At 41.0% G+C, this 27,733-nt stretch overlaps 3 protein-coding genes across 3 annotated transcripts; all 3 read right to left on the reverse strand.

Annotated features, from left to right (window-relative positions):
* Positions 1–2,251: 2,251 nt before the first annotated feature.
* plk3 (polo-like kinase 3 (Drosophila)) lies at positions 2,252–9,165 on the reverse strand. Its single transcript, XM_041896108.2, has 15 exons — positions 8,835–9,165; positions 7,798–7,905; positions 7,563–7,679; positions 7,332–7,461; positions 7,033–7,120; positions 6,830–6,925; positions 6,350–6,548; positions 5,868–5,994; positions 5,656–5,765; positions 5,050–5,167; positions 4,688–4,771; positions 4,411–4,573; positions 4,126–4,255; positions 3,894–4,004; positions 2,252–3,724 (listed from the first exon to the last, which is right to left on the reverse strand). The coding sequence occupies exons 1-15, from the start codon at positions 9,045–9,047 to the stop codon at positions 3,530–3,532; spliced, it is 1,989 nt and encodes a 662-aa protein (XP_041752042.1). The 5' UTR covers positions 9,048–9,165; the 3' UTR covers positions 2,252–3,529.
* A 1,387-nt stretch (positions 9,166–10,552) lies between these two features.
* LOC121581501 (calcyclin binding protein) lies at positions 10,553–13,865 on the reverse strand. Its single transcript, XM_041896999.1, has 7 exons — positions 13,776–13,865; positions 13,205–13,405; positions 12,592–12,799; positions 12,368–12,464; positions 11,730–11,829; positions 11,534–11,628; positions 10,553–11,361 (listed from the first exon to the last, which is right to left on the reverse strand). Exons 2-7 carry the CDS (start codon positions 13,220–13,222, stop codon positions 11,181–11,183), a joined length of 699 nt encoding a protein of 232 aa, XP_041752933.1. The 5' UTR covers positions 13,223–13,405; positions 13,776–13,865; the 3' UTR covers positions 10,553–11,180.
* A 4,683-nt stretch (positions 13,866–18,548) lies between these two features.
* On the reverse strand, positions 18,549–22,307 carry mrps14 (mitochondrial ribosomal protein S14). Its single transcript, XM_041896998.1, has 3 exons — positions 22,201–22,307; positions 19,876–20,040; positions 18,549–19,063 (listed from the first exon to the last, which is right to left on the reverse strand). The coding sequence occupies exons 1-3, from the start codon at positions 22,270–22,272 to the stop codon at positions 18,881–18,883; spliced, it is 420 nt and encodes a 139-aa protein (XP_041752932.1). The 5' UTR covers positions 22,273–22,307; the 3' UTR covers positions 18,549–18,880.
* Positions 22,308–27,733: the final 5,426 nt, after the last annotated feature.

Consider the following 27,733-nt stretch of genomic DNA (forward strand, 5'->3'; position numbering starts at 1 on the left):
CGTGAAGCACGAGGGTGGCAGCATCATGCTGTGGGGGTGCTTTGCTGCAGGAGGGACTGGTGCACTTCACAAAATAGATGGCATCATGAGGAAGGAAAATTATGTGGATATATTGATGCAACATCTCAAGACATCAGTCAGGAAGTTAAAGCTTGGTTGCAAATGGGTCTTCCAAATGGACAATGACCCCAAGCAGACTTCCAAAGTTGTGGCAAAATGGCTTAAGGACAACAAAGTCAAGGTATTGGAGTGGCCATCACAAAGCCCTGACCTCAATCCTTTAGAATATTTGTGGGCAGAACTGAAAAAGCGTGTGCGAGCAAGGAGGCCTACAAACCTGACTCAGTTACACCAGCTCTGTCAGGAGGAATGGGCCAAAATTCACCCAACTTATTGTGGGAAGCTTGTCGAAGGCTACCCGAAATGTTTGACCCAAGTTAAACAATTATAAGGTAATGCTACCAAATACTAATTGAGTGTATGTAAACTTCTGACCCACTGGGAATGTGATGAAAGAAATAAAAGCTGAAATAAATCACTCTACAATTATTCTGACATTTCACATTCTTAAAATTAAGTGGTGATCCTAATTGACATAAGACAGGGAATTTTTACAAGGATTAAATGTCAGGAATTGTGAAAAACTGAGTTTAAATGTATTTGGCTAAGGTATATGTAAACTTCTGACTTCAACTGTATATATACTGTATGCTACCAGCTACATGGTTGACTCATTGGAAGAGAAGTGGAGGGTAGTAGGCTACTGTACATAATGTGAATGTATATAGTATGACACACATGCAACAGAACTTGTTTTTCAAGTAAACAATTTCCCTGTGTCGTGTTCTGTTTAAAAAGCAAATTTTCTCACCTGCTATTGCATGCATGTCCTTACATACTATACGTAGCTTTAAAGAGGCTATTTAAAGCTGCTGTTGAGTAAGAGGGAAAATGGTCCTGAATATGACAGCATTTTACATATCATACTGATAGGAATTCATGAGGGTATTAGGAGTGGTATTAGCCAATGGGATGAAACTAGAAAATAGTTAACGTAAACCAAAATTCTGTGTGGATTATGGAAATTCAGAACGAACTCGTGACAACGTGTTCTTTGTGTCTAATTTATATAAAGGCTATTTTCATTCTCCACATGGGAGATTTTACTAATACCATAGACAAGTCTTAGGGCAGCACTGTGAACAAGACAGATTGATTCATCTGGCACAGAATAGTGATGTAAATGAATGTGATGAAATTAATGCACCAGCAAGCAATTGCATCTTTGTACAGAACAGCGCCCTCGACTTTCAGGTCTGTCTCGATATGACGACCCAGCAGCCCCCTCTTCCAGGAGACTCTGGCCCATTAACCAGCAATCCACAGAACCGTAGGGGTCCGGGAGGCATCGCCAGAGCCGCTAAGGCTCCATCGCCACAGCTCCTAGTCCAGGGACCAACAGCAGCACCACTCCCCCTCTACTGCTGAGGGGCTTCCCTGGGGCCTGTACCACTATAGAGTCCTCATCCAGGAGCCCCAACGTCAGCAACCCTTTCATACGCCGGGACTCGGTCGCCCTGACAAACACGCTTTTCCTTTCCTTCGGTTAGCTTCAGGGCGGTCGGGCCAGCTTCTCTTGGTTGCCCCTCCATTAGCTTGTCCAGGAGATCCAGCTAGAGAACACCTTGATGACCGAACCAGAGAAGGGCTGTCTTTTTAAGGTCTGTAAGGTCCAGAAGCTTGTGCAAGCCATGTTGGATAGTTATGTGGACACAGACTCAGGCAGCCATCCTGTCAGACAAGATGAAGAGTAAAAGAGCAGTCTTCCACAGTACAAGCTGGTGCGTCAGAACAGGAACCATGGGTGGCCAGTTGGTGTCTGTGGTACTCACAGCCTGATGACTTTGCAGTGGCCATGTTCCAAAAACCATTATTTTTGCCTTGGTCCATAGGGTTTATGGTGAGTGAGTATACACTGACAACCAGTAGATCCAAGTTTTTGCATAAAAGTGGCTAGTTCACCTGGATGAACACTGGTAAATTCCTAGGGCCAGAATGTCAACTCCAGTGTATGACCAAACACTTGTTTGTGGATCAATTTGTTTTTGCGATTTGTATTTCACCAACACCTTGGTCAAATGTTGTGCTTCCTTGTACAGACATTATGCTCATGGGGCAAAAAAAAGCCCCCATACAGTTGTAGTTTCAGATGAAAATCAACAAATTGTCAAATAATTCAAAATGGTCAATGTGATGTCCATAAACTTTATTTTACTCCCACTCGCCCAAATATAGCACAAAAGTGATCATATTGAACATTTCCCATGTGTCAAGACCATACAATTACACATTAATAAATAAATGTATAAATAAAATAAATACATGACATTGTTGTGCACAAAAATAAAGATTCTGAAAAAGCAGATGCTTTCACAATGTTGGATCTTTGACAAGACCTGGAAGTTGTATAATACTTGCACTCAGGAATCACAGTTTAAGGATACAGCTCTGGGCAGAGACGGCAATGTAAACCAAAGGGGATGGTACAGTATGATAAATACGATACATATTTTTTACATAAAGATATTACCGGGTTATAATACCATTTTATCAAAAGCTTATACCAGGTAGTGAGACTAGTGCTTTTCTGACATTTTAAGTTACCCAATTCCAAGTAAAAAAGTATTTGCCTCCATAGCCCATCTCATGCCGCCACGTCGACATTCAAGAGGGCTGTTATTGCACAATACAGGCAGACATCCCTCAAAAAGGCACTTTATCCCCCTTTGCCAAACAGCAAGCAATGCAATGTAGCTCAGCCTTTTTTACCTGAACACTAAAAATCTATATTACCCAGTTAAGGTTAAAAAATAATGACCTTTTGGTAGCTATAGCTAAAAACTAAAATAAAACTAGTTGTAAAATGACTGCGAATCCAAAGAAATATATTAAGTGAAAGTTGTCGCACCCATTGCCCTCCGTATGCCGTTGTGTACCAATTAGTGAAGTTTAATCATTAAAAAAAGGCAAGTGATATCGAAGCGTAAAAAAAAAGGAAGCTAAGACCCACTTCTCAGTTTCTCGACATTGGGGTGGTCACTTGGCAGCTTGTGATCCCAGCCTGCCATTTTCAGAATCAGGTCCGAGCATTAGCTGAGAGAACAGGGTCGGGTTTTTTTGTGTGCATGAAGTGAGTCAAGCCAGTAGTGTAATACTGTAGTCAGATTATAGGTTTCATTCTAAAAGGAAAATAAGAACAAAAATATATGCACCATAGTCCAAAGAGGCCAGACACTAGCCTAAGATTGGAGAGGTCTCCCTGAATGAACGGAGGCTCCTGGTCATTTACTCCCAGTGGAAGCAGAAAGCAGCAGGTTGGTTGAGACTTGTGGATGGAGCCATGGCCCTGGGGGAGAAGTTTCCCTAGGTACAGATCCAGGATCAGGTTGCCCTCCCCCAATCCTAACCATTAGTGTGGGAAATTCAGCGTCTTGGGGCAACGTCACCTTACTCCGAAGCGGTGGGTCCATTATGACTCTCCGTGATGTTGGAGCAGCTGGACCACGTAGCGCATGCGGTGCCTCAGCTCGGCAGAACAGCCCATCTCTGACAGCATGCTCAGGAGGTATGTGTAGGAGACGCGCTCGCGGCTGATGTAGGTCAGTAGGTAAGAGTCGGAGGACTTGCACAGGATGATCTTGGTGTGGTCTGTGTAGAAATTCACCTGGGGGAGGAGGAAGGTAAATATGTGATAAGTCAAGTGGCATACATCTTACATAATTACAGTGATCGGATATCACAAGAGGGTTTTGGAACTAAAACAGTGCTCCTAAAAGCATATAGCAGACTAATATCTACAGGTTGTGATGGAGAGCGCAGCTGTAAGGCCTTACCTGCAGGGTACCATTGTTGAACAGCATCACCAGAGCATGGTCGGTCTTCACCCACTGCAGAAGGAGCAGTGGCTGGGAGGGAGGCTGGTCTTCACAGTAGAGGTCGCCACCCTGGAAGACACAGGACACTTATGTTACATTACAATCCCATTTAGATCGTAAAACTACATCCTGATCACTCACACCCTGATAAGGTGGTTAATAGCGATAACTTCCTTCTCCAATGCCTTACCTCCATCAGGTTCTGTTCCATGTAGTTGGCCATCAGCTCCACAATCTGCTTCTGGCTGCAGAGCTGCTCTGGTAAAGCACTGGCCTGGAAGGTGAAGTGTTTGTTGTTGGTCAAGCAGTAGTGCACAGTCCTGTGGGGAAGACAATGGAGCTACATTAGATGAGACAAGGGTTTGAGACGTTCAAAAGGCTACAATAAACCAGCACAATTCAGGTTGGCAAAGCAATAAACTAAGGCTAATAACTGCTTGAATGTAATTTTTATCAAGTTGAAAAGGACTCTTACTTGCGTTGATCACACAGAAGCAAGTGTGTCCCCTCGTTGAAGAGCACACCAATGTTTTGATTGGAGAGCTGGTAGCCAAAGCCGTATTTGTTGGAATAATCAACCCACTTTGTGACCCAGATAAAGGATTTGGGCCTGGAAAGACAAGGCGGGTTTCTTGTAGCTGGAGAGGAAGAGAGACTAGTTTAGAAATGGAAGATTTCAGTATATTCAACTTGTTTAAATTCCCATTTGAAGTTTAGTACTAGAATAGCTTGTGGAGAAGTGGAAAGCTCACCTGCAGGCATGGCAGACAAACAGCTGTTGAGGACCTTCATGGCCGACTCTGCTACAGAAGCAGGGGTAAGGCCATCTTCACACGCTGGAGAGAGGAGAGGGTGAAGTTTAGTTGAACTCCTCACCAACAGTGACAGTCTGACTCAACCACTTGTCAGGCCCATAAACTCAGATGTTACGAAACCAGCCATGCACTTATGTCACTTCACTATAATCCATGTAGATGAAAGGCTGTCTCAGTTATACATATGGAAAAAAGATAATGATCTTTTAGGGCTCCATTATTGGCACAACATCACATTTAAAGCATCAATCATGTTCAGTAATTGAGGTTCATCAAACTGAACCAGAGTAGTGGCTTACGTTCTGTGCTGCTGGCCACCGTGCCTTTAAAGGAGCGTGCAGACTTCCTGGACTCCTCCTCAGCTGGAGTATCCAGCAGACCAGAGCTGACTTGCTGGCCTACTGTGGGAGAGGGAGCCTGAAAGAGGGAACAGCTTTCATGAGCGTCGGAAAACAAAGGACCGGTTGTCCTTCCTTACAAAGGCTAAATCTGACCCCAAAAAGCAAAGAACGGCACGAGACAAATGCAGTTTGTTGTATTGAATGAGAGCTACAGACGTCAGTAGGCTGGGAGAACTAAGATTTGTAGTGTGCATATCCTGATGCAATTGCATTTTGTTCCACAGGCCTGAAATCACAGACCTTTTAAAAGATGGGTCAAGCCATTACCCACAATCTCCCTGGCTAAAATGGGATTCTGCTAAGTACAGTACAACACTATTCTGAGACATTCACTACTATGGCTGCTCTCTTACAGTCCCTTGCTGGTCTAGGTCCCTTGCTTCATCTCAGCTAACAAGTAAAACTGCTGCATTGTTTGAAAGTAATTAACCTTATGTCTAGCCTGCGCTATAGAAAAGTTTAGCTTATGCTAAAAAAATATCTATCCTTCAAAATAATACATACCTCATTGGTGCCAACTGTTTTGTAGCTCATCTGGCGACTGATGGAGCATTTGACGATGCCGGACACAAGCTTGGAGATGCTCTCTCGCTCTTCACAATGGTTCTTCTCCACTATAAAACCAAACGCGTTAAATTATACCCCGATTCAAGGCTTAATCCTGGGGTTAAACTGCAGCCTTTTGAAGGTCAGTCGTGACTTGCCACAATGCTTACCTTTGGATTTTTTCTTGCCAAAGAGACTCTTGGCCATCTTGGTGAAGAACCTCTTGGCAGGGCTGGGTGGGTTGAGCTCTGGCACCATCATACAGCTGCTGGGAGGCAGTTTGTCCGGGGTGAAAGCCTGAGAAAAAAAACGTTTTAGGTCAGGGAAACTGCAAGGTTGGCAATTCAAGCAACCACTTAGCGCGATTAACACTGCCATCCTCGCGAGTCTTCACCCTTTAGTCAGTGGGCACGTGCTGTTATGCAGACTGGCTTTTTAGAAAGTACACTTTATATCCAAGGCTCAGCCCTCTAAATTGTACCCAAATTGCATCTAAAGATCAAGAAGCATAACAATGCAATTGGAATGTCATTCAAACTAGAATTACAAATCAAGGCATTGGAGGAGACTCAAATATAATCCAATGAGTAAAAAGGGCTATGGGAATTGGTGCTGTAAAGTCAAGCCTAATTACAGGGCCTGGGCAACATACTTTGGTGAAGAATTGGTGGTTGAGGATTTGGTCCAGTGTGAGGCGGTCACTGGGGTTCTTCTGCAGAATGCCAGAGATGAGCTTCTGAGCTGCAGGAGACAGGGTCGAAGGCAGGTTGTATTTTACTTCCTTGATACACTTGTATGTCTCCTTCAGGTCGAGGGTTTCAAAGGGAGGGTTCCCACACATCAGTGTGTACCTGGTTGAAGAAAATAAAAACATTAAGTCTCTCCACTGCCAATTGATTTAAACTGTTGACACATTCCTCTATTTTTGAGGAATGTTATAAAAGCCTAAACTTGCTCAGCAGTAGTCTACCTCATAACCCTTAAACCATTTTTTTTGCATACGCTCAATTCATTTACATATTCAAGGCCTATGTAGGAGCTGTAGTGCCACCATAGAGCAAAGCGTAACAAGTATGCACTTAGTCAAATTCAACAACTGATTGCACAAGACAAACATTCCAAGTATACTTACATTACACAACCTAGTGACCAGACGTCAGACTCCGTTCCATGGCCCTGCCTGTTCAACACCTCAGGGGCAAGGTAGTTTGGCGTTCCACAGATCGTTCTGAAGAGAAACAGGTGTGCATTAGAGCAGTTGTTCACCTCGGATTGGCTTTGAAGGAAACAATAATATTCTGCCATAGGAAGAGGACATTCCGCCAGATGACTTACTTCTTCCTCTGCTCAACAGTTTCCATCTTCGCTGCAAGCCCAAAGTCTCCCAACCGCAACTCCATGTTCTCATTCACAAAGAAATTGCCTGTAAGAGCAACATTTGTCAGGTCAGTTTTCCCAGGCCTCTCATGAGGAACAGGTACCAGTCTGAAGTGCTTTGATATAAAACTACAACCAAATAATGACAAATTCAAAATATGACATTGAGATTTTCAAAATGGCTGAACTGAATGAGATCAATGGTGTAGTAAAATAATCCAAATGATACATCTTATTCCACAAATCACTCTACATACCTAATTTGAGATCCCTGTGAAGGATGCCTCTGTTGTGAAGGTACTTCAGCCCAGATATGATCTGCCGGAGGTAGTACCGCACTTCTGGGTCTGTCAGTGTGTGTCTTGCTTTCCAAATGTGTGCCAGGGACTGCAAAGACAAGGTGAGAGTTCCGTCAGTACCCAGTGAACACCCTTCAGAATGTCTGCACAAGCTGTACCACTACAGAACAAAGCAGCCGCACAGCTCACCTTTCTACTGCAGAGCTCAAGGAAAATATAGATGTTGTCTTGGTCTTCGAAATGATGGGAGAACTTCACCACATGCTTGTGATGTAGGGTTTTGTGAAGTTCGATTTCATTTGTTATCTGTCAGAAGAATAATAATTAAAAAACAGTTACCCAGAATATCAGCAGGAATAAAGACTAATCCTTTTTGGAAAGGAGTTAAAGTCTGCAGATTATTGACAATGTAATGTGTCCTTACCTTATCCCTCTGATGAGGTTTTGACACCCTGCTCTGTGGTATCACCTTTACAGCATACATTTTGTTGTTGGAAAGGTCTGTCATTTCGTAGCATCGTGCAAAGCCACCCTTTGAAGAAAAGCAATACCCTACGAATTAGTATCAGCCTTAATTTTTTTATCCATAAAATAACAAATGCTGTGTTCACAATTACATTTCTTTATGCATTTATCAACACGATAGGCAACTGCAAAGTAGCCTATGTTGGCATTGCCTATCCAATGACGTATGTTGCTACCACACATCTTGTACAGAAATGTGATGATTTTCTTTCATCAAATACTCAAATTGTAGAATGAGAATGACATTCGCAATTGTGTCAAATACACTACCATTTTGTTTATAATGAAATGCAATTCGATTTAGGATAATGCGGCTGCAGCATTTTAACAAACATTGACATTTTTCCCTCCCCATGCGGCAGCACAGACAGAGGCGAAGATGTTTAGACACCGCGCTGTGTTGATACATTGTATCATGCTGATGCATTTAGAATATGTATATTGTATCAACGAATTATCAGTGACACGTACAGCGTTACATTGCAACTGGCCAAATAATGTTCACTATTCTCATGACGGGTGGCTTATAAAAGGTGGCTGGGAGATAGTCTACCAATGAGCCAAGTTCCACCACCTCAAAATAAAGTCACAATAGATAAAATATTGATAGTTGGGCTTGTAGCCTAGACTAATACTTCACTAGAGAGAATCAATGAAGCTGGTAGAGAGTTCGTCATATCCCGCACGAGGTTATTATTCCACAATGGAACAATCACATTTGAGTGTAATTTAAAGCCTTGGCTTGTAGAACATGTGAACCAACCGGGAATAAATCATGCCAATGAATGAAAGTTGCCACGTTGTAACACTGACGCAGCAATAGCCCATTTCTCTCTTTATACTACCATCAGGCCACATTGTCACCAGAACTGTCTAAATAATTGATTTGTGTGTGATACATAGCAGCCCATAGATCAAATTGATAGAATAATATACCTTTCCCAGAAGCTTTCCTTTGCTGTAAGATTTTCCTGTCTTGGAATCAGTCACCACCTGGGCGAGTTCTGATTTGATTTGTTCCGATTTAGTCCTGTTCGGTTTAGTAGGAGGGGGAATAGCTTGGCCATGTTCTGGACAAGGTTTAAATAGATCCGGATTCATCGTTAGACATGAAATACGCTGAGCGGTGGTAAAACACGCGGTATCCATTCATCCAAAAATAAATATTCTCCAACAATCCTCTGATTCAACAATTGATCCTTTCAATAAAGTTGTATCCTAAAATCCAATTCGTATCCATCTGACATGCTCAGGCAGAAAATTCCTCAGCTATATAAACTGTCCCTGACGTCACGGAAGTGGGCGGGTGAATAGGTTGCGCATTACTGAAATGAACCAACCCTATTTGGTCGAAATACTTCTCAATCAAAGCTGATTGAAACGATAAATGTGATTTTCATGTGTGTGTGAAATTCTGAATGAACTCATGAACAATTTATCCAGTCACGTGACTGTATTGATTCCACTGCTGTTGAACGAGAGGATTTTTTGAGACATGGAGATTTTCAACCCATCTTCTTTTTTAAATAGGCAAGACATTTTTTTCACATTATCAGAGCAACACCACTATTCTATCAGAGCACGTCACACGTATTATTCTATATCAATATGACATGTATATTCTATATCACGATGAAATATATATTTATTTACTTATCTTATTAGTATGATTTTGTCTTAGAAATTGTAATATGTAACCAGTATCTTGGAAATTAAATTACTTGTAATTTTTTTTAAAACGCAATCAACGAACAGCATTTTATCATATTGACATTATCACTAGGCTGAACATATCGAGGCTGTCAACTCATTTCACTTCTGACAGTGCATGGGAAAGTGATCCCAGATGCCACCTGGTGGAGTAAACATTAAATGGTTTCAGCATGAACTATAGCACATTCACATTTGCGCCATTTAGCAGACACTCTTACCTAGAGCAATTTACAGGAGCAAATAGGGTTAAGTGCCTTGCTCAAGGGAAAATTGTACTTATCTAACATGCTGTAGTTTCCTTCATATAATACAAATGTATTTCAGTAGGGAATCATCTCAGCAGTGCATGTTCAACAAATAGCCATTGGCTATTTAAGAAGTATATGGCCAATATACCACATCTAAAGGCTGTTCTTAAGCACGACACAACGCAGAGTGTCTGGATACAGCCATTAGCCGTGGTATATTGGCCATATACCACAAACCCCTAAGGGGCCTTATTGCTATTATAAACTGGTTACCAATGTAAATAGTATTTTTTGTCATACCTGTGGTAGAGTCTGATATACCACAGCTTTCAGGCAATCAGCATTCAGTACTGGCTTATAATTGCAAATAATCAGTGGCTGAGTTACTACAGGATCTGGTCACACCTAGGACAACCCTTTCTCAGCTTTACATGTTGAGAAGCGATGTTCAAAACTGTCAATACTCAGCAATTGGAAAGCTGCTCCCTTGTTTTAGGTATAAAACACATTTTGTATTCATACAATGTTTTTCTTTTTAATAAAGGTTTCTGCTAATAATTGGCCCCGCAGTAACACCCCCCGTAATTCAAACAATGGCAATCCCTTTTCATGTAAATGTCTCTGGGGTCTGCATCTTGATCACTTCACTTGCATTTCAGAACCAGACCATGGAAGGCAACAAGAAACATTTAATTAGAGTGAATAACTTTTACATTTTATTCTGAAATACATGAATGATTACATACATGAATGCAATTTTACCTTCACAAATATACTTTGTGATCTACCTAATAAAGTGGGATTTGAAAAGTTATCACCTTTTGGAATAATTTGAGGATGGAACAGCACAGCAAACTTTCATTTTCAATCAGTCCAAGGACTTTTAAGAGGGCAATGGAATGCAAAATCATCAATGTACAAAAATAAAAATAATGAAGGACTGGAAGGTTGGTAGATTTGGAGCAGGGGTGTCAAACTCATTCCATGGAGGGCCTAGAGCAGGGTTTCCCAAACTCAGTCCTCGGGATCCCAAGGGGGGCATGTTTTGTTTTTTGCTATAGCACTATACACCTGATTGAAATAATCAACTAATCACCAAGCTTAGATAATTTGAGTCAGCTGAGGACAGTTTGGGAAACGCTGGCCTAGAGTCTGCGGGTTTTTACTTTCAGTTAAGACCTAGACAACCAGGTGAAGGGAGCTCTTTACTAATTAGTGATCTTAATTCATGAATCAAGTACAAGGGAGGAGCGAAAACCCACAGACAGTCGGCCCTCCGTGGAATGAGTTTGACACATGATTTAGAGGGTGTGGATCAGGTTCAAAACATGTCCATGTTGCCCATGTCTCCATCTCCTTTGGCTTTCTTGTCCTGAGACTCAGACCAGGCCTTGTTGATGGTGCGCTTCATCTCATCGTCCCCCTCAGAGTACATCTTTTTCAGCATGCTCATTAGTCCATCGCTAGGATCAGCATTCTCGTCTGGGTTTACACTGGGCTTACTGTGCAAAAGAGACAAGGTTATGTATTACTCTAAAAAGTGTTGGCAGTAAACATCTTGAACACAGTCAAAGGTAAGGCTCAATATCTATTACAAGTCTAATCAATTAAGAGTGATTCAATCTTGAACCATGAAATTATTTGGCATACCACACTAAATTGTGTTTGACTTACTCTTTTTCTTTGGTCTGTTTCTGCACCTGTGTTAAGCATTCCCACTTCTTGATAGTCTTCTTCTTACACATTACCAGGACCATATCCGTTTTAATCTATAAAACAAATAAGGATATGACACGGGATATGTAATTTACACTTTGACCAGATAAGGTATTGCAGTCTACAATGATGGAAATCTAAAAGAATCAAACACCTTTTTAGAGCTGTCCTGAACATCAACAGGATAAAGAAGATTCTTGATAGTCATTTGATGGTTCTTCCCATCCAAATCTTTTACAAGTAGAACGAAAGACCTGTATGCAGGAAACAATGGATCAGTTTTCAAATGAAAAAATAAAAACATAGGCTAAGTGTTGACTAACATGCTGACCACACCGCACGCGTGAGGTCTACGCTCCAGTCCAGTTGGTTGTGGTAATGCACCATAAAGTTGGTTGCCAACCGCCATATAAAGTCCAAAGAAGAAGAAGCCTGATGGAATAGAGTTTACTAGAAAACAAACTTTTACCATTTTATCTGTGGATTAATAGTGGGAGTAGAGGACCTTGTGCATTTCAGGTAAAATAACAACCCAATGTTTATATCCCAGGACAAATTAGCTAGCAACAGCAAACTAGCTAGTTAAATTGCCATAAATGTTTAATGCTTTTCGACCTATCCCGAAATTAATATATTTGGTTCAGTTTGTTTAGATATTTCAACCTGCGTGTCCTGATCGCGTCTGGTGTGGGGGGACAAAATCAACTTGCGCGCGGTCTGGGTAGTAGGTAAGAGATAGCAAAAAAGGGATTGAAGCTTTTATCAATGTGCCATGACTAAAGCATAGCCTACCTCTCTGTGAAAGTGACCTCCACATTTTCTGGCGCAATCTTGTGTACGCCATTGAGTGTGATGTAGATTTTGACCAATTTTTCTGATTGGTCCCACCCTGCGTCAAAGAACATACATTCATTGTAAAAGCAGCAGTTGCTGTAACCTACATTTTTTACATTAGTGTTTGCTAGCTGAGCTGCTAGGAAAGTAATTAATACTTTTAGATATTACAAAAGTAGTACCATAATTGTTTATTTTGACTGTGTATGCTTTTGAGGCAGAGGTTGGGTCTGCCTCCCTTTTTGCCTGCTGCTCTTTCCGATGTCGCTTCACTGAAATCTCCTTCTCAATCTTATTCTGTTCCAGTTTGAGGACATCCTGAACACGTGTTCTCTCAGAATTCTCCAGAAGACTGCTGATCTCCTGCAGGTCTGTCTCCAACTGCTTGATCTAAAGAGAATAAACAAACATGTCTGAACATCGTCAAAAGAAGTTACCGTTAGCTAACATTGATTTGCAACATCTAACAAGCCAACTCACTAGTTAACTGGCACACCAAAACGCCAACAAGCTAACTAGCTAGCTACTTGACATGCCATGGGTTGACTTAATATTTAGTTAACTAATGGTCCGTGCAAACTGTGTGCAATTTAGATCCTATTAAATTGGTAATGAATTAAGTATTCTTCCTCATTCCTAATTATATGGCGCAACATCAGCTAACGTTAGCTAGCTTACAAACGATAACATCACAGATAACTATTGGTAGCTAACTGGCAAGTAAACCAGCTGAGAAGACTGACTGGGCTATTTTGATACAATTCTCAGCAGTCCCAAAACAAGCTGGCTAATTACCTGTTCGTTGAGGTCCATTTCGTCGTTAATTCTATAAGGTTTGTTTGGATATCTCGTGCCGTGGATAGATTAACAGCCAAGGTTCCAATGCTCTTTTGTAACAAGGAAAATGATCCGTCTAGAGCGATTGGTGTTTCACTTGAGTTCCGTCAGTATTTTCACCTTTGTCTATCGGTCAAAATGTACAATGTCCAAGGATACCTGAAAATCAATTTGCCTATGAATAATTTGTTGACTTTTCTTTCACATTACTAGAGTTGAAGGAAACAAGTACAACTACTATTTGGCTCAGAACAAAAATCGACAGTTCATTTAGATGAAAGCACTATATTTGATATGAGGCGCAGTAGTAGTACGTTTTATTTGTTTTTCGCAGTCAGACTGAATTGTACACTAATTTACAATCATAACATCAATCATATATAATTATCGAATAGTAAAATCCTAAACTAGCAAAACACTTAAAGGTGTAATATGCAGAATTCGCTCTGCCATTTCCTGGTTGATAAAATTGTAATCGTTTCAGTTTGTGACAAAACAAGCAATTCCTTAGTGTTGAGAATCATCGTACCTTATATACCGCTGCGGAATATATTTTCAATAACCAAAAATATTGTATTTTCAGTTGGTTGAAGCTCGTGTACAAAACTGAAAGTAAAAGACACAAAAACGAAACTTAAGAACAGAAGCATAGAAATAGTGCACATAGAACTGATCTACCGCTTCTTATATACTGAACAAAAATATATAGGCAACAAGTTCAACGATTTTACGGAGTTACAGTTCACATAAGGAAATCAGTCAATTGAAATCAATTAATTAGGCCCTAATCTATGGATTTCACATGACTGCCCAGCCAATCAGAATGAGTTTTACCCCACAAAGGGGCTTTATTACAGACAAAAATACTCCTCAGTTTCATCAGCTGTCAGGATGGCTGTTCTCAGACGATCCCGCAGCTGAAGAAGCCGGATGTGGAGGTCCTGGGCTGGTGTGGTTACACATGGTCTGTGGTTGTGAGGCCGATTGGACGTACTGCCAAATTCTCTAAAACGATGTTGAGGCGGCTTATGGTAGAGAAATTAACATTCCATTTTCTGGCAACAGCTCTGGTGGATATTCCTGCAGTCAGCATGCAAATTGCACACTCCCTCAAAACTTGAGACATCTGCGGCATTGTGTTGTGTGACAAAACTGCACATTTTAGAGTGTCCTTTTATTGTCCCCAGCACAAGGTGCACCTGTGTAACGATCATGCTGTTTAATCAGCTTCTTGATATGTCATGTGGATGGATTATGGATGCAAAGAAATGCTCACTAACAGAGATGGAAACAAACTTGTGCACAAAATGAGAAATAAGCTTTTTGTGCGTATGGAAAATGTATGGGATCTTTTATTTCAGCTCATAAAACATGGGACCAACACTTTACATGTTGCGTTTATATTTTTGTTCAGTACTTTCTTTCAATGAGAATGACAGATCTATACCTCACACTTCTATGTGAATTTGGTCAAGCCACCCAAAAAGCAGCTTTAATACAATGTTAAAATATGCAATACCATATTGTACAAACATTAGGAACACCTTCCTAATATTGAGTTGCACCCTATTTTCCCCTTAGAACGGCCTCAATTCGTCAGGGCATGGACTACAAGGTGTCGAAAGCATTACACAGGGATGCTGGCCCATGTTGACTCTACAGTTGTCAAGTTGGGTGGTGGACCATTCTTGATACACACGGGAAACAGTTGAGCGTGAAAAACCCAGCAGCGTTACAGTTCTTGACACACTTAAATCAGTGCGTCTGGCATCTACTACCATAGCCATTTCAAAGGCACTTAAATAATTTGTCTTGCCCATTCACCCTCTGAATGGCACACATACACAAGCCATGTCTCAAGGCTTAAACATCCTTCTTTAACCTGTCGCTCCTCCCCTTTAGCTACACTGATTGAAATAGATTTAAAAGGTGACATCAATAAGGGATCATAGCTTTCACCTGGTCAGTCTGTCATGAAAATACCAGATGTTCCTAATGTTTTGTACACTCAGTGCATACAAAACAACAATACTACGACGACAAGGTTAGGTTTGGCAGCTTTAGAAAATACATCTTTAGAGTTCTTTGGAAGGCATTTTTAAGGCCCTGGGCTATTTGGTGTGAAGTATGGAATGGAGAGTTCTGATAGTGGTCTGTGCGTGTCATGGTAGTGTTCAGTTTGTGGCTGTTTGCTGGTTTCCCGTCCAGTAATGTGCCGTCTGGTTGGGGCGAGCCAGTCTGCAGGGATTTAGCAAATATGAGTCTACGGCAATGACCACGTTTACATGCGCACAGTATTCTGGATAGTAGCTCATAACCCGCTTAAGGTCTTATTCGGGATAAACTGTTTACATACACCTTTGATATACCGCTCATGAGTATCCCTGTAACCATGAATAAACATAATATTCCTAATTTAAATATATGGGTTAAATGGAATAGTAACTGAAATATGGACACTGACTGTAGGCCTATAACCGCTCACATGTAGCGTTATATAATATGAAGTCCTGCAGAATTATGCATTTCTTGCAGTGAAATTATACAACAAATGCTAATTTTGTCTCGGGAACAGGAGTGGAGAAATATTTCTTTAAGCATCTCTTGAGAAAATGCAAATGTCCGTGTCATGTGTTATCTTTGACACTGTTATGCGAGCAGTCAGTATTTCAACCACAAAATATGCACCCAAAACCAACTGAAGTATTATGAGAAACGTGTTTTGACGTTTTCTCAGCTTTTCATTTCCTTAACTGGTCAAACTGATGACATTTGTACATTTTGCACAGGACCAATCTTTCCACCTGTTTTGGAGTTATTGCGTTTTCTCCCTGGTCTCTAAACGAATCAGACAACTTTACCAGTGTTAACTAGATTACTAATGCATTCATTCTATCGATGTAAGACATTATTCTGGTGAGCACTACTTTATTTAGTCTTCTGGGGCAACAACTTATGTATTAAACTATAGTTGACAAACAAATGGCTTACCAAATGTCAGAAATTATAAGCAGAAACTTGTCTAAATTAGGGGTGAAAGTAGTCAGTAGTAAATTATTGTAGGCTAAATTATGGAATTATGGTGGATCAAACTGCGCAGGTACAGTGCCTTGCAAAAGTATTCATCCCCCTGGCGTTTTTCCTAATTTGTTGCATTACAACCTGTAATTTAAAATGGATTTATATTTGAATTTCATGTAATGGACACACTGAAAATAGTCCAAATTGGTGAAGTGAAATAAAAAAAATAACTTGTTTCAAGAAATTCAAAAAAATAAATTACGGAAAAGTGGTGTGTGCATATGTATTCACCCCCTTTGCTATGAAGCCCCTAAATAAGACCTGGTGCAACCAATTACCTTCGGAAGTCACATAATTAGTTAGATTGCACACAGGTGGACTTTATTTAAGTGTCACAATCTGTCACATGATCTCAGTATATATAAACCTGTTCTGAAAGGCCCCAGAGTCTGCAACACCACAAAGCAAGGGGCACCACCAAGCAAGCAGCACCATGAAGACCAAGGAGCTCTCCAAACAGGTCAGGGACAAAGTTGTGGACTAAAAAAAAAAAAAAAAATGTGGAGAAGTACAGATCAGGGTTGGGTTATAAAAAAATATCCCAAACTTTGAACATCCCACGGAGCACCATTAAATCCATTATTAAAAAATTTAAAGAATATGGCACCACAACAAACCTGCCAAGAGAGGGCCACCCACCAAAACTCATGGACCAGGCAAGAAGGGCATTAATCAGAGAGGCAACAAAGAGACCAAAGATAACCCTGAAGGAGCTGCAAAGCTCCACAGCGGAGATTGGAGTATCTGTCCATAGGACCACTTTAAGCCATACACTCCACAGAGCTGGGCTTTACGGAAGAGTGGCCAGAAAAAAGCCATTGCTTCAAGAAAAAAATAAGCAAACACGTTTGGTGTTCGCCAAAAGGCGTGTGGGAGACTCCCCAAACATATGGAAGAAGGTACTCTGGTCAGATGAGACTAAAATTGAGCTTTTTGGCCATCAAGGAAAACGCTATGTCTGGCGCAAACCCAACACCTCTCATCACCCCGAGAACACCATCCCCACAGTGAAGCATGGTGGTGGCAGCATCATGCTGTGGGGATGTTTTTCGTCGGCAGGGACTGGGAAACTGGTCAGAATTGAAGGAATGATGGATGGCGCTAAATACAGGGAAATTCTTGAGGGAAACCTGTTTGTCTTCCAGAGGTTTGAGACTGGGACGGAGGTTCACCTCCCAGCAGGACAATGACCCTACGCATACTGCTAGAGCAACACTCAAGTGGTTTAAGGGGAAACATTTATATGTCTTGGAATGGCCTAGTCAAAGCCCAGACCTCAAGCCAATTGAGAATCTGTGGTATGACTTAAAGATTGCTGTACACCAGCGGTAGCCATCCAACTTGAAGGAGCTGGAGCAGTTATTATTTTTTTGGGGGGGGGGGGGTGAATAGTTATGCACGCTCAGGTTTTCAGTACCTTTTTGTTTGTTTCACAATTTTTTTTATTTTGCATCTTCAAAGTGTAAACCAAATAATACAAACCCCCAAAAAATCAATTTAAATTCCAGGTTGTAAGGCAACAAAATAGGAAAAATGCCAAGGGGGTGAATACTTTCGCAAGCCACTGTAGCCTACTTTTTTAAGTGATTTGTTTGACAATCAGTTGAAAACATCACAACACCCATAATATGCGAAATTGAGCCTGCACAGACCGCAAAAACAACAGTAAACGGGATAAGATGTTTACATGCCACAGTATCCTGTTTTAGATCAGCATATCCCAGGCATCTTATCCAGGTTTCTCATAACCGGGATACAAGCCTTTTCGGGTTATTGTAAATGGGATGATGTTTATATGCGTCAACTCAAAAACAGAATACTTGAGTATCCCGAATAATAACGGACATTGGTGTGCATGTAAATGTAGTCAATGTCTCAGGGATAAATGCGAGCCACACTGGCTGTGAAAACACCTGATGTGATTGGTCAAAAGACCAGTTAGTGAAAATTAAATTAAAATAATTGGGCTCCCTGTGTAAACACAGCAATTTAATATTGCTACATTCAATAATGGAAAAGACACTTTGCTAGTGAAAGCACTTTGTCAGAATGATAACAAGTGAATGTACACAACCTCATATTTGAGCACTGTGAGCTCTCAGCAATACCAAATGCTTAATTGAACATATAAAATAAGTTATCTCTGGAGCATCCTTGACATAAGGCTTTTTACAACACCAATAGCAAAGCACCAATTCTCATTAAAAGAATCAGGACGGGATTCAAACATACATCCTTTTATTTGTTTTAATACAGTTAACACCTTTATAAGCTGTCAGTTGCAACCTTCAATTAACATAATTCAAAGTGGGGTGGAAAAGAAAAACAGAGTTCACACAGCATAGTGTACTGTGTTGGTCTGGTTGTCCAACTATGAGTACCCTAATCACCAGTAGTGTAGTAGAGGGTAAATGCATTTAAATGCTTTTTATTTTATTTTGCACGAGTGTTTACCCATCTTTTGCAGGTTTAGGGAGCGTTACTTTACTCACAGCAAACAATGACCACCTATTTTCTATTTTTTTTTACCACTACATCATTGCGAGAAATCAATCACCACATGGCCCGCTGTATTCCAGACATCTGGTTGTGGTCCGCCAGGTGACGGAAGACTATGCGACTGAGACGCCACCTGCGCTTGACTCCGCGCGGCCGTGAGGTCATCACACATCTATTCCGGATTCGTACTGGGCAGCTGTCACGTGGTAGTGCGGCAATTTCTCTATCAGCAACCTCCTGCAAGGACAGTTATTGGTCATGTAAAAGAGTGTAGGCTTAATATTCAACAAACATAAGCTACTCAAACAAGTTGTTGTTACCTTTAATTAAATTACCATTGATGTTACCACAGGACATCCTGCCCCAGTAGTTTCAATGTCATGTGCACAAGTACATTGAAATGCCTTTCTTGCGAGCTCTAAACCCAACAATGCAGTAATCAATATCAATGTGGCACTAAAAACAACATAAGGGGAGAAAAAAGGAGGAGGGGGGGGAAGGAATAAGAACACTATCTGTGCGTTAAAGATGTTGACGATGAGTATGAGGTGCCTTTTCTCGAATGCCTGGGAAGCTCCTATTCAAACTCCCATTAGACAGCTCTGCTAGCGTTAATGTCAAAATACGTTTGTTACTCACCAAATATGGAGTTTCACTGAGCAACCATCTTAATTTACTCCCTTTACGGCAGGTATGTATTTCCGAAAAGGTCTAAATAAAAATTTACAAGCAGGCAAAAAAATTCCATTTTGGCACCTCCAATGTATTGAGCTGTTGTAGACTTACGACCTGTGCGTGGCAGTAATGAGTGATTGGAGGTGCCGAATAGTATTTTTTTCAGTTGCTTGTAATTATTATTTTTATTTTCTTTGCTGTCTAATGGGAGTTCGAATGAAAACTTCCTGGGCGCTAGAGAAGACACGTCATACTCATCGTCGGCATCTCTAATGCACAGATACTGGGGCAAGGACATCCCAACAAACTATAAAAAAAACACAATGCTGAACATTAAAGATGGTTGAAGCACAATATGCTTAATTGTGGGCTACCTGAAGCTCCTTGGGGAGAACAGTGTTCTTCCTTAGCGCATTGATCCGTAGTCTTTCATCTGCATAGTCAAAGGCCATCTGCCTTCTTTTCACGTCACGTAGCATTCTCCAGTCAACATAGTACCCTCTGACCTGCTCCACCACACTCCAGCAGCTTCTCAGAGCCTGGAACACAGACATGAACAAGTTCAGATGCATTACACAGATGATAGCATACAGGTGATCTACCTCTGGTCCACACGCATGTGCCAGATGCGCATGCAGCTCGTAATGTCGATCCAACGCATGCACGTGTATCAGAGGCAGAGCCACACAAAGTGCTGCTCAAAAGTTGTCCTTTGTAGTTAGAAGACTTAGCCCAAAGGCCGGCACATGACGATAGTCGTTTCACCTTACCATCCAAAGGTAATGCATGCAGCCGGCTTATACACTCGGCTCTCTTGTGGACCGGTTCTTACATAAAACATGATCAATTCAGGCTGCAAAGGCGTCGATTTCCTCCTTAACTCGATTGAATGGCGAGAAGGAGTAAAGAAAACGGGGGAAATATGCATACTTTCTTTATGAAACACAATTTTCCACCACCATGCTAGAGTGGCTAATGCTACTTACTGATGTTGCGCCCGTCATTCAGCCCACTGGTAAACAACAGACTGCTGCAACCTGATTGGCCGAGCGTGATATGCAACATCCGGTTCTAGCATTCCTAGGCATTAGCCACTCTAGCATGGTGGTGGAAAACGGTGTTTCATAAAGAAAGTACACATTCTCCCTGTTTTTTCCCACCTTTTTGCCATTAAATGGAGGTAAGGAGGAAATTGACACCTTTGCAGCCTGAATGGAGAATGTTTTAAGTATGAACCGGCCCACAGGGGATTTGAGTGTATAGCCGGCTGCATGCAGTCCCTTTGGACGGTAAGATGAAACAACTCAATATCGCCATCAGCTGGCCTTTGGGCTACAGAAGAATGACTACACATGCAGAGAAAAGTTAACCAACACTCTAGCAACATCTTTACTTTGGTGAGTTACGAAAGAAGATTGAAGCCAGTCAGTCACTTAACAAAGTTGGGGAAACAAACATTTTCTATTAAAAGTATCAATGGAAAGCAGCAGAGCGTAGAGGCCATAGTGTTCCTGTTAAATTACTAGAGGGGCTATGTCAAACCTTCAGAATGGGGTGAAATGGCAGCCATATTGGTCAGGGAGAAATCCAAACCAGTCTAATTGGAATGAATGGCAGTCGAGGCATAACCCTGATTTTCCTTATGCAGGAAAATAAAATGTGATATTAGAAATGTTGTAATAGAATTAGTCAACCTAAAATATTGTGGTCCTCTGTAGCTCAACTGGTAGAGCACGGCACTTGTAACGCCAAGGTAGTGGGTTCGATCCCCGGGACCACCCATTCACAAAAATGTATGCACGCATGACTAAGTCGCTTTGGATAAAAGCGTCTGCTAAATGGCATATTATTTATATTATTATTATTATTGTCAAGTAATTAAATAGTTTATGGGTTTTATACCAATTTTCTGTATAAATAGCCTTATATGTTAACAGACCATAAATGTTTGATATTTTTGTTTTCTTGGAAAGCTGTGAGTGCTAATATGATACAATATCAGTACTTGTATCAATTTGTCTGAGTCCTATCATCAACTGATTTTAGCCAGTGTATGACTGTGGATTGGCTGCATGGTTTGAATGTAATGTTGGCATATTATGGGCAGTTCTTTTGACAAATGTATGGAATCATTCCTCAAACTGGCTGGCTGCGCAGTGCAGTGCAGATAAATTCTAAAAATGCATTATTTTACACTATTACAGCACTGCCAAACCATGGTTGACCAACTCCCTGACCTTTATTCCCGCATAAGAAGGTTCATGTCCATTCTATTATTCTAATTCCTAATTCTATTGGGCAACTGCTCCCGAGTGGCGCAGTGGTCTAAGGCACTGCATCTCAGTGCTTGAGGCGTCACTACAGACCTCCTGGTTCGATTCCAGGCTGTATCACAACCGGCCGTGATTGGGAGTCCCAAAGGGCGGCGCAAAATTGGCCCAGCGTCGTCCGGGTTTGGCCGATGTAGGCTGTCATTGTAAATAAGAATTTGTTCTTAACTGACTTGCCTAGTTATTTAAAAAATAAAATAAAAAAGTTGTCGCGCGATGGACCAGAGCTAACCTTTCGTTAGCATGCTAGCTAGCAACTCCTGTCTCTTGCTCCACTTTCAGACTATAAAGTGCACAACTGAAAGTCACATTAACCCAGACATTTTACCTTTGATGAAATCAATAACAATAATTCAAACGACGTCATACCTGTTTAGGTGTACAAAAGGAGGAATGAAAAACGTTTAACCCTGCAAGTGCAGTCCTACAGGCCGCCGCCATCTTGAAAATTACGTCTTCTTCTGTAATTCTCGAAATTTTGATTTGCACAATACTACCACCTTGAGACAAGGCGGGAGTTGGCTTGACTGTAGTTTTCACTGGGTTGTCACTATCACAGCCACAAAGTCAAAATTGTCTGTATCGTAATAATTCATGAAAACAAAAAATTGCTTTTTGGTCTTAATTTAAGGTTAGGATTAGGCATAAGGTTAGCAGTGTGGTTAAGGGCAGGGTTAAGGTTAGTGTTAGATTTAAACTCAGATTTTAAGAGAAATTGTAGAAATAGGCGGGGCTTAGCCATAATTATGACACTGTGGCTGTGGTAACTAGTGACGTCCTTTTCACTGTGCGAACTCATTCAGGTCAGGTGCAATGCAAATGCCATAAATATAAAATATCTTGAATAATAATAATAAATACAATTCAAGTAGGCTTTAATGACTGTAGAAGTATCTCAATGTCTAGATCGAGAACGAGAAGGGAAAGAGAGAGAGAGAGATTCCCTGCAGAACCCCATTTTCACCTAAGGATGGCAGTATTTGTTCACGGTTATGAAGTGATGTTGATGTCTGTCTGAATAATGTTCGGATTTAATCAATTTCACATCACATCGGTTAAGAGGGCAGTTCTTAAGCGTTTATAAAACAATACAAGTGAATTATTTCACAATTTTCCACCAGACCATCATTGTAAGTAGCCGCTTGAAGATGCGTTCCTGGATAAATACTAACACATAACAAATTGCTAATGTGTTCACAATAAAGAGAGCTAAGTTGGAATTTTGAATACAGGTCAACTCATCAAATGCACATCATACACTATGTGTATAATGTGAGATGCCGGCTCTAGGCATAAGTGGTCGCTTAGGGACCCCGTCCGATAGGGGGCCCCCAACAACAACAAAATGAAAATTATATATATATACAGCACCAGTCAAAAGTTTGGACACACCTACTCATTCCAGGTTTTTTAGATTGATTAATTAATTATTTTCTACATGGTAGAATAATAGTGAAGACATCAAAACGATGAAATAACAAATATGGAATCATGTAGTAACCCAAAAAAGTGTTAAAGAAATCAAAATATATTTTATATTTGAGATTCTTCAAAATAAAGAAAAAAACCTTGAATGAGTAGGTGTGTCCAAACTTTTGACTGGTAGTGTATACTGTATTTATATTTATAGAAAAATCTATATGAGGGTTTGGAAATGATGCAGACAATTACATTGATAGAAGCTACAAAAATGTGCCCTTCAGCAATTCACTTAACCCTAATTTGCTCCAGTGGCGCCGTACTAATATGGCTGACCCTGTAAAACAAAACATTTCACGCCACCTATCCGGTGTATGTGACAATAAAACATTATTTTTTTGGACAGTGTACAGTCGTGGTCAAAAGTTTTGAGAATGACACAAATATTAATTTTCACAAAGTCTGCTGCCTCAGTTTTTATGATGGCAATTTGCATATACTCCAGAATGTTATGAAGAGTGATCAGATTAATTGCAATTAATTGCAAAGTCCCTCTTTGCCATGAAAATGAACTTAATCCCCAAAAAACATTTCCACTGCATTTCAGCCCTGCCACAAAAGGACCAGCTGACATCATGTCAGTGATTCTCTCGTTAACACAGGTGAGAGTGTTGACGAGGACAAGGCTGGAGATCACTCTGTCATGCTGATTGAGTTAGAATAACAGACTGGAAGCTTTAAAAGGAGGGTGGTGCTTGAAATCATTGTTCTTCCTCTGTTAACCATGGTTACCTGCAAGGAAACACGTGCAGCCATCATTGCTTTGCACAAAAAAGGGCTTCACAGGCAAGGATATTGCTGCTAGTAAGATTACACCTAAATCAACCATTTATCGGATCATCAAGAACTTCAAGGAGAGAGGTTCAATTGTTGTGAAGAAGGCTTCAGGGCGCCCAAGAAAGTCCAGCAAGCGCCAGGACCATCTCCTAAAGTTGATTCAGCTGCGGGTTCGGGGCACCACCAGTGCAGAGCTTGCTCAGGAATGGCAGCAGGCAGGTGTGAGTGCATCTGCACGCACAGTGCGGCGAAGACTTTTGGAGGATGGCCTGGTGTCAAGAAGGGCAGCAAAGAAGCCACTTCTCTACAGGGATTGGACTGCTGAGGACTGGGGTAAAGTCATTTTCTCGGATGAATCCCCTTTCCGATTGTTTGGGGCATCCGGAAAAAAGCTTGTCCGGAGAAGACAAGGTGAGCGCTACCATCAGTCCTGTGTCATGCCAACAGTAAAGCATCCTGAGACCATTCATGTGTGGGGTTGCTTCTCAGCCAAGGGAGTGGGCTCACTCACAATTTTGCCTAAGAACACAGCCATGAATAAAGAATGGTACCAACACATCCTCCGAGAGCAACTTCTCCCAACCATCCAAGAACAGTTTGGTGACGACCAATGCCTTTTCCAGCATGATGGAGCACCTTGCCATAAGGAAAAAGTGATAACTAAGTGGCTCGGGGAACAAAACATCGACATTTTGGGTCCATGGCCAGGAAACTCCCCAGACCTTAATCCCATTGAGAACTTGTGGTCGATCCTCAAGAGGCGGATGGACAAACAAAACCCCACAAATTCTGACAAACTCCAAGCATTGATTATGCAAGAATGGGCTGCCATCAGTCAGGATGTGGCCCAGAAGTTAATTGACAGCATGCCAGGGCGGATTGCAGAGGTCTTGAAAAAGAAGGGTCAACACTGCAAATATTGACTCTTTGCATAAATGTAATGTAATTGTCAATAAAAGCCTTTGACACTTATGGAATGCTTGTAATTATACTTCAGTATACCATAGTAACATCTGACAAAAATATCTAAAAACACTGAAGCAGCAAACTTTGTGAAGACCAAAACTTGTGTCACTCTCAAATCTTTTGACCAAGACTGTAGAACAATGGCAAAGTGACTCAGGATTTTGTCTTCCTTCCTCTGTGCCCCCCTTGTAGGTCAGTAGTCTACTACATTTTAGCACAGGTAAACAAAAGGATGTTTCCTTTCCCACAGAGTAATTCAGAAGTGTTGATTGCTAGACTGACCCTGCCAGTCGAGAGAGAGGGAGAGTGGACCCCTGTGGTAAGTCGGAAATCAACACAAAAAAAATGGAACAATTGGTCGAATGGATACCTAAAAAGCTGAAAATAGAAAGATTTAAAGGACCAAAGGCTATTAATGACAATTAAGATTCTGGAAACACCACATGAATAATGTTGAACACAACAAAATTGTTAAAATCTCAGATCTACTCCTGGGCTATTTAACTGAAATCTCCCAGTAATGCCAGTATAGATGATCAGAACACCTTATCCTTGCATTGTACACAGTTGAATGTACTCTGGAGCAATAACAAGGTGTGTGTTAGTCGTACAGTGTTCTGGTTCTGTGCAGTATGATCATAAACTTTGTCATGGGAAGATGAAGGGAGATAAGATAAGAGGTCTAAATGCCTTGTAAGACTCTGAGAATCATTCAATGCTTTTCTTCTTTGGCAGTTCATGCAGGTTGTTTACTGTTAAAGCTTTCACAGTATTGTCAGTGCAAAAACAAAGGCACTTCAAATTAAATAGCACAATGTCAACAGGACAAACCATTGGGGAAATGCTATAGTAGGCCTATTTGGTATGGTTGTCAATCATCTGTAGGCCTACGAGTTGGATAATTTGATAGTTTGGATAGAACAAAGAAGCATTGGAATTTTAAAAACATTTGGTGAAATTTGATTGACTTGTCAAACTTTCAAAGTTATTATTTGAGCTGTTCTTGCCATAATATGGACTTGCTCTTCTACCAAATAGGGCTATCTTCTGTATACCACCTCTACTTTGTCACAACACAACTGATTGGCTCAAACGCATTAAGAAGGAAATCAATTCCACAAATTAACTTTTAAGAAGGCACACCTGTTAATTGAAATTCATTCCAGGTGACTACCTCATGAAGCTGGTTGAGAGAATGCCAAGAGTGTGCAAAGCTGTCATCAAGGCAAAGGGTGGCTTTTGAAGAATATCAAATATAAAATATATTTTGATTTGTTTAACAATTTTTTGGTTACTACATGATTCCATATGTGTTATTTCATAGTTTTGATGTCTTCACTATTATTCTACAATGTAGAAAATAGTAAAAATAAAGAAAAACCCTTGAATGAGTAGGTGTGTCCAAACTTTTGACTGATACTGTGTATATATACAGTTGAAGTTGGAAGTTTACATACACTTAGGTTGGAGTCATTAAAACTCGTTTTTCAACCACTCACACACACACATTTCTTGTTAACAAACTATAGTTTTGGCAAGTCGGTTAGGATGTCTACTTTGTGCATGACACAAGTAATTTTTCCAACAATTGTTTACAGTGTCACGCCCTGGCTCTGGGGACTCTTGTAGGTTGAGCCAGGGTGTTAGTTTCTTTGTGTAGTGTCTATGTTTCGTTTCCTATGTTCTGTTCTAGGTGATGTGTTTCTATGTTGGCCGGGGTGGTTCTCAATCAGAGGCAACGAGAATCAGCTGTTGCTTGTTGTCTCTGATTGGGAACCATACTTAGGCAGCCTTTTGTGCACTTGTGATTCGTGGGATCTTGATCTGTATATGTTTGTGTTGGTGAACCTGTAGACTTCACGTATCGTTTTGTTAGTTGTGTAAAGTACTCATTAAAAGATGTACGCATATCACGCTGCGCCTTGGTCTTCATCTTATAACGACCGTGACAGATCAAGATCCCACGAATTGACTATTGTCAAACAATGTACAATAGTACGCAAGTATAAACACCATGGGACCACGCAGCCGTCATACCGCTCAGGAAGGAGACGCGTTCAGTCTCCTAGAGATGAACGTACTTTAGTACAAATCAATCCCAGAACAACAGCAAAGGACCTTGTGAAGATGCTGGAGGAAACGGGTACAAAAGTATCTATATCCACAGTAAAACGAGTCCTATATCGACATAACCTGAAAGGTCGCTCAGCAAGGAAGAAGCCACTGCTCCAAAACCGCCATAAAAAAGCCAGACTATGGTTTGCAACTGCACATGGGGACAAAGATTGTACTTTTTGGAGAAATGTCCTCTGGTCTGATGAAACAAAAATAGAACTGTTTGGCCATGTTTGGAGGAAAAAGGGGAAAGCTTGCAAGCCGAAGACCACCAAGAACACCATCCCAACCGTGAAGCACGGGGGTGGCAGCATCATGCTGTGGGGGTGCTTTGCTGCAGGAGGGACTGGTGCACTTCACAAAATGGATGGCATCATGAGGAAGGAAAATTCTGTGGATATATTGAAGCAACATCTCAAGACATAAGTCAGGAAGTTAAAGCTTGGTCGCAAATGGGTCTTCCAAATGGACAATGACCGCAAGCATACTTCCAAAGTTGTGGCAAAATGGCTTAAGGACAACAAAGTCAAGGTATTGGAGTGGCCATCACAAAGCCCTGACGTCA

Source organism: Coregonus clupeaformis, chromosome 14 (genome assembly GCF_020615455.1).
Source record: "Coregonus clupeaformis isolate EN_2021a chromosome 14, ASM2061545v1, whole genome shotgun sequence".
Classification (NCBI taxonomy): Eukaryota; Metazoa; Chordata; class Actinopteri; order Salmoniformes; family Salmonidae; genus Coregonus; species Coregonus clupeaformis.